The sequence below is a fragment of the Electrona antarctica genome (genome assembly GCF_951216825.1).
Source record: "Electrona antarctica genome assembly, chromosome: 6".
Lineage (NCBI taxonomy): Eukaryota > Metazoa > Chordata > Actinopteri > Myctophiformes > Myctophidae > Electrona > Electrona antarctica.
The window spans coordinates 17,673,537-17,680,415 of NC_136811.1; the positions used below are offsets into that span (position 1 = coordinate 17,673,537).

The following is a 6,879-nucleotide window of genomic DNA, read 5'->3' on the forward strand; positions in this document are numbered from 1 at the left end:
TCCTTTCCTCACAAGAAGACAAAGTACAGTATTAAACAGCAAAGATATAAGACATTTATAATGGATCAAAGTTCGCAATGCTCAGCATTATATTCAGCAGACAGTGTTGAACATGTAGCCTAACAAAATAAAGCTAAATTATACAAATCATTTGTATGTGTTAATTTGTTTTTAATAATTTGTTTGATTGGCTAGTGTTAACTAATTTGTGGTATTTTAATGTATGTTAAAGCCCTATCGTAGGTTGTCCCTCCTACTGAGAAGGAATTGTTTACTCAGGGAGGATTCATAGTCATAGTTGAAAGTGAAGTGCCTGTCAGTATCACCTTGTTTTTTCACTATTAATTAGTTATGACACACACACTTTGTTGTTAAGGATATGAAAAACGTTTCTTTTTTTAATGATCAGTGTGTTTTCTTACAATACTCCACATTATTTTTAATCTATTTTTATGATTGAGGCTACATACGTATGTTTTTTTTTTGTATTTTTATCATTGAGCATTAACATTTATTTCTATATTTACATAAATGCTTTTTTTGGGACTAGAACCTTAAAGAAGCAGACACAGATTTGCCATTCCATGAATTTTATTTAATCAATCAAAATACCATTTCATTATTATCATAATTATTGATTTGCAGTATTCTTTTTTCAGGAAAAAGAAATGAAACATTGTTAATGATGTGTTAACTATATCATTAGATTAATCATAGCATAGCATATTTATGAAACCTACGCACACACAAAAATAAAGTCCTCATGAAATCATGCAATCATTAGAAAATGTAAGCAAATGGAATATATTGCAATCATTTAAAGATGTCCTCTGGTTCACTCCACTACCTTGTCCCCTGAAGATCCAATGCAAAGAGAAAACAAAACAAAAACAAATGTTATCAACTTTAATTATATTGAGATGTCAGCACTTCAGATCCTTGCTGTCTCTGTTATTGTTATTCTTGATACTCACAGCTGATTGGTCCAATGGTGATGGGTTTGACGGGTGTGGAAACGGAGCGACGACGCCTCCCTGAGCAAACCTGTGAATGGTGAAGGAATAGCAGTAAGCAGTGAAGCACACAGTTTGCTACTGACTATAACTGTCTGGTGTGAAACAGCAGAGTGTGGAAAGAAAGTGTGAAACTTACAGGAGAACATGAGGAGGCTCTCTGGTCACACAGGTGGAGGCTGCAGTGAAGGTAGATATCTCTGTAGTCTCCATCGAACAGGAAGAGCAGGGCAGAGAAACGAGCCTGGAGGGAAGAGCCGCTTTCAACCACTGTCACCTGACGATGGTTGGTAGAACACCTGGAGAAAATACATCATCATATTTCATCCCTCATTCTTCATTAATGAATTAACTTATTAATTTACGAAGGATTTTACATTCATACAAAGACACTGAGTTCACATCATAGTTACCATATACCCCATACCACACTCCGACCCAACCTTCACTTATTGTGACACAAACATCTGCTGAGGCTGAAGAGAGAAACATACTTGTTTTGAATGAGGAAGTGTCGCATGACGTCATCAGGGCTGGAGGAGTGAGTGGCGTAGCAGTCATCCAGAACGACCACAAACCTTGGATCTGTTTCCCCTACAGATACTCCTACATACAGGGCAGAGCCCACTGGCAGGGTGACTGGGCCTGCTGGGTAAGGCTCTGTGTAGTTGGAGTTTTGGAACAAGGACATGGAGGCACTGGCTGGGGAACCCACACCTGAATTGGCACCTTCAAGCCTGTCAGGGAAACATATGGCATTTAAAGGATCAAACTGTATAATGGTTTGGTTTGGCCTTGTGGCCGGCTGGCTGTCACTGTTAGCAGACACATTTTGAAGTGCAAACTAAGAACTGTCTTTGGAAAAATATATATGGCCAACACTGAATGTATAAAATGTGGCATAGAAATAGTTTCTGTAGCCTGTCATATTTTGATATTGGCAGCCTGGAACAGAGAAACAAATTGAAGCCATAAATGTACGGTAATTAATTATTAGTCTCTTCTTGTATGGCAGCAACTAGAGGCCATTATAACAATGGCAGATCAATTAATAAATAATCATTCAAAACACACTTAAATCTGTCATTTGTCTGCCTTTTCACAGTTCTGTACTGAGGTTGTTTGCTGCAATTTATTGACATTGACATTTATAGTAGCATACTGCAATATATTGTATATTCAGTGTGTTTTCACTGTCATTTGCATATTGAAAATAGTTTACTTACGGAAGGTTTGGTCTGATAGCCACATATAGGCTGGTCTCTGTGTCCAGAGGATAGACACAGGAGAAGGGAAACCTCTCAGGAAGTGAGGTGTTACTTGCATGATAGATAAACAAAGTGTTGGAGTAGATGGAATGGGTGTTGTTGGTCTGAAAGACAGAGATTACTGAATGGTCAGTCCAGTGAATCATCTAGCCAGCTGATACAAAGTAAGATACAAAGTATCCAGCCTCATAATTAAACAGAATGGGGAAAAAAAAGAAGAAAAAAAAGAAAAAGAAATCGTCTTGACCAACAATTTTGTCCAACCACAAAGTAAGTTTGGTTTCTAGCTCTTTATTGTACTGTGGCCAACAGCATCACAGTCCTCACCGTCAAGGTGTTTCCACAGGTGTCAGCCTGACGTTCCACTTGGTACCGCACTGTTCCATTATGCTCTGTGAATGATGAGCACTGTGGGTCGGCCAGGTGGCCAGAGGTTCCATTCAGACCAAAGGATTGCAGACCAGCCAGTCGCAGTCCAATTTGGATTTGACTCTGACCACAAATGAGGTCAGAAACTGAAGCTGGAGGGGGTTGAGTGACAGCTGGAGTGGGTTCAGGATAATGTTCAGGATGTGAGTAGAACTCTAGGAAGGTAAAATAATGATTTAAATCAAATTATTATTATCAAACAAGCACTCAAGCCATCAATGTCACAAACAAACTTTGTAATATAATATTATAGATTCATATTTTGTAAAAAATAAAATAAAAACACCAACACCACTTTTCACCACTTTTACCTGCACAATAGGCATGAGAGCAGCCAGTTGCCGCTACAAGCTTGTAGACATAGTAGTTCCCACAGTTCTTCACATGGATGGGATGTGATGCAAAATGGCAACAGCTGTTACTCCAGTGACCACAGACGCTGCGCTGCACAACTCCCTCTGACACTGCAGGATGAGGCTGTGTCATCCATAGAGGAGCATGTGTTCCACACATGTTTTTTTGCACACATGTCTCTGGCATCTGGGCACTGCTTCTCCCCAGGAACAGTCGATACCACCCCTGCCAGTTGTTACCATTGTTGTCACTGTTGTCACAGTGCACGGTACCATCATTGTAATCTGTCGCTCTCCAGGCATCATTCAGTACTGTGTAGTGATCACAGGGATCTACACAGCGAGAGTTGATTTGATTGAACACATCATTTTGCCAGTTGTGAATATATAGGCCTAATAATAATAATTTAATTGAAGTGATACAGATCTGTTCAACATGCCTAACCATCCTACACACACACACACACACACACACACACACACACACACACACACACACACACACACACACACACACACACACACACACACACACACACACACACACACACACACACACACACACACACACACACACACACACACACATGCACACTTTCTTGTTTCCAGGCATATGAGCAGAGAACCCCTTTCTATATTATTTCATAATTTCATACTTAGGTGGTGTTTTCAGCCTTATATTACAATAAATATACAGGTCAATAGGCCTATATGAAAAATATCACTTAACCTTTCAAAACATTGATGCAAAGGGTTTTCAATTGATTCTGGTACCTCTTACGCAATGTTAATACTATTTGTGGTATTAGTATATAACAGTAGCACAATTTGAAATTACCACTCTATGGCCAGAAAAATTATAAAATCTGTGTTTGACTAGTAGTCTAGAATCTTGGAACAGGAGTCCACGTGCATAGGGTGGCTTCTTTTTTACGCCACCTGTTTTTTCGAAATCCTTGAAGGGTGTATTTTAAGATCAGTAAGGTAACAGCTAGGCTAAAAACATGTCCCATTGGGTTCATTTTTAACCCTTTCTTACCAAATCCTATACCCAAATCCGAAAAAACAACCTACAGGGAATTACAATAGTCCAAATGGGATGAAATAAAAGCATGGATACGTTTTTTTCCCAGGTCTTGTGGTGTTAGTAACGTCTTGATTTTGGCAATGTTTCTCAATTGGAAAAGGCATGTTTGGACAACCTTTTTTACATGTGGTTCAAAATTAATTTGGTGAGCATGTCACATGCTACTTAAAGCATAAGGATTTTTGACAATGTTGCCTGCCATAGGATGTTAATGGTAGGGTCACAAGAAACCCATATAAGAAAAATTGCTCAATACCGACAGCCAGTCAGCAGGTGGATTCATGAATGTATATATAAACAATATTTTAGGCCAATAAAAAAGACTATATACCAAATTTCTGGTGCTACAATGTCTGTTTCTGTAATAGGCCTACCAAGCAGGACACCCATATGCATTATATCTACATACCAATAAGAGGACATTAAAGTCAGTTTACCTGGACTTCCACTAACATTCTGTATGAACAGAACCAACAGAACAGCTGACACTCTCACTATGGTCCACATCCTGGAGATCATGACCTGTTGAAAATACACAAAACATTTTTAGACATAATATTATACAACATCACAAAGACAATTAAGCCATCTAGTGGTGGCTTAGGGCAGCGCTTTTGCCACCAATGCAAAGTGAACAGAGGTACCCTTATGTTGAAAGGGCTTTTGGCCAGAAACCGCTGAGCCAGGAAGTAAAATCCGCAATTTAACATGTCCCGCGATTGTAATTTAATACACCCAAAACATACTTTTGGTAAGCAAAATACTATCGTTTGGATACATCAGACGCAAACCAAGCTTGCATTTTGGTCTAAAAAGCGATTTCGAGATATTTACGTTCTAAGATAATCTGCCCCATAGCAAGCATAAGCCAGCGGAATTTTCACTTCCAGTTTGTACCGGATCCTTTCACCACGGCGAGTGTTACACAGGGAAACTGGACACAGCTGACCACCAGAATTAATTGATATTAAAAAAGGCGTCAAAAGGCGCCATCGGCAACAGGGTACATACGCACAGGCGTCCAAAGGCGTCACGTGGCACTCTGTGAGTTAAAGGATAGAATGTAAATGTAGATAATTGACAAAATATGTTACATGCAGAAAGTTATTCGTCTGTCCTCTTACCGTACCTTGCAAATAGTGTTTTATACAACCTGGAGGTGAGCATTTATAAGCCTGAGCCTCTAGAGCTGAACAGTGACATACCACAACTTGAAAGAGATAGAGACAGTATCTCATTACAAGGTGTGACAGGTGTCATGGATGATCATGTTTTTTTCTTCCTCATGTCTTAAATATTTGTTCCTCTCAGAGAACACCGACTTATTTATCGTGCCAGTTTCCTTCTCTTTCACACACTATAGTAATTTAACACCAATAATTATTGCGACAGCAAGTCGCATTTACTATATGAAATCGTGCATTTCCCGTAAGTTGTTTGGTTTACAGTTTTATTAACAGTTTGCAGAATTACAGTACATTTCAAGTACAACTCAATACAACAACTGTTAATTGTGAGTGGACGACACCATAAAGCATTACACTTGTTTACAATAGGGCCCACCATTTTCAATTCATCAAAACAATTAGAGACATACGAATAAATATATATATATATATATATATATATATATATATAGTCAAAACAGGAAATCATCATAGAGGAGGTAAAAAGGGAAAAGAAACATATACAGTGAGGGGAAAAAGGTGGGGGGATTCTGATTTTACGGGGGCCAGTTTCTAATTGCAGCAGTCCGTAGGTGCCCTTTGAGGGTGGTTTTGAAGGAGTCAAGGGATTTGCATGTCTTAATGACTGTTGGTAGGGCGTTCCACATTTTGGTGGCATAGGAGCGAAATTAATTTAGTCTCTTGTTTGTGCCGAATCTGGGTTGCACATGGTTTGTGGAACTCCCTCTGGTGTTGTGGGTGTGGACTTCGTTGACATTAAGGAAGTATTTAGACAGGTACATGGGTATCTTGGTGGTGTATCGAATCTTGTGGACCAGACCCATTGCAAGATGCTGTACTCTGTCGTCAACCCTAAGCCATTCCAGCCTGTCAAAGTGGGCAGGGGTGAGGTGGGTTCGGGGAGTGAGGCCAAGTAGTAACCTGACCAGTTTGTTGACCAGGGAAGTCTGGAGCCTAGTTTTAAGGGCCTTAGAGGTGCTGTGGTACCAGGAGGTGCATGCATAGTCGAAGAAACCTTGTACGAGGGCTCCTGTTAGGGTCTTCAAGGTGTTTTGTTGACCAGTGAGGAGATCCTGTATAGGAATCTTGTTCTTTGGTCTTACTTAGACTCTCTATTTGCAGTTGGAGTATGTGCCCAGCCATTGTCAGACAGTGGTGCTACCCCTGCCCTTCTCATCACCTCCTCCATGAGATCCTCAGGATGGATCTGAGGCATCGTCGGTGGAAGACATCCAACTTGTTGGTGATGCTGGCTGTCTTCATCCACGTCTGACAGGCGTAGGTCGCTGTTGGGATGACCATTGACATGTAGAGGCGTAGCTTGGTGGCTGTAGTGATGGCTTTAGACGACCAAATGTTGCAAAGCCTGCAGCTCAGATTCTGTTGTTGACGTCTTTCTCCATGTCTCCTGTACTTGAGATGTTACTTCTAAGATAGGTGAAGTTGTCAACATACTCTATGTCGTGGTGGCCTAGAGTGAGTGGTGGAAGGTGTTGGTGTTGTCCGACGGTCATGGCCTTGGTCTTTTCTTGGCTTATCCCT

General features: G+C 40.3%; 1 protein-coding gene and 1 long non-coding RNA gene across 2 annotated transcripts; both read right to left on the reverse strand.

The window, feature by feature from the left end:
• Positions 1-445: 445 nt before the first annotated feature.
• On the reverse strand, positions 446-2,811 carry LOC306924760 (pancreatic secretory granule membrane major glycoprotein GP2-like). Its single transcript, XM_079503394.1, has 6 exons — positions 2,609-2,811; positions 2,240-2,385; positions 1,508-1,750; positions 1,153-1,312; positions 975-1,044; positions 446-855 (listed from the first exon to the last, which is right to left on the reverse strand). Exons 3-6 carry the CDS (start codon positions 1,702-1,704, stop codon positions 836-838), a joined length of 447 nt encoding a protein of 148 aa, XP_079359520.1. The 5' UTR covers positions 1,705-1,750; positions 2,240-2,385; positions 2,609-2,811; the 3' UTR covers positions 446-835.
• Positions 2,812-3,040: 229 nt separating this feature from the next.
• Positions 3,041-5,264, reverse strand: LOC306924454. The gene is made up of 3 exons (XR_013790162.1): positions 5,158-5,264; positions 4,588-4,672; positions 3,041-3,396 (listed from the first exon to the last, which is right to left on the reverse strand). It is a non-coding gene; the product is annotated as an uncharacterized lncRNA (long non-coding RNA).
• Positions 5,265-6,879: the final 1,615 nt, after the last annotated feature.

Coding starts and splice junctions, on each gene's coding strand:
- LOC306924760 (XM_079503394.1), bottom strand. CDS start 1,704: ATGTCCTTGTTCCAAAACTCCAACTACACAGAGCCTTACCCAGCAGGC. Junction 1,045..1,152: donor GAGCCTCCTCATGTTCTCCT/GTAAGTTTCACA, acceptor CACCATTCACAG/GTTTGCTCAGGGAGGCGTCG. Junction 856..974: donor CACCATTGGACCAATCAGCT/GTGAGTATCAAG, acceptor TTGGATCTTCAG/GGGACAAGGTAGTGGAGTGA.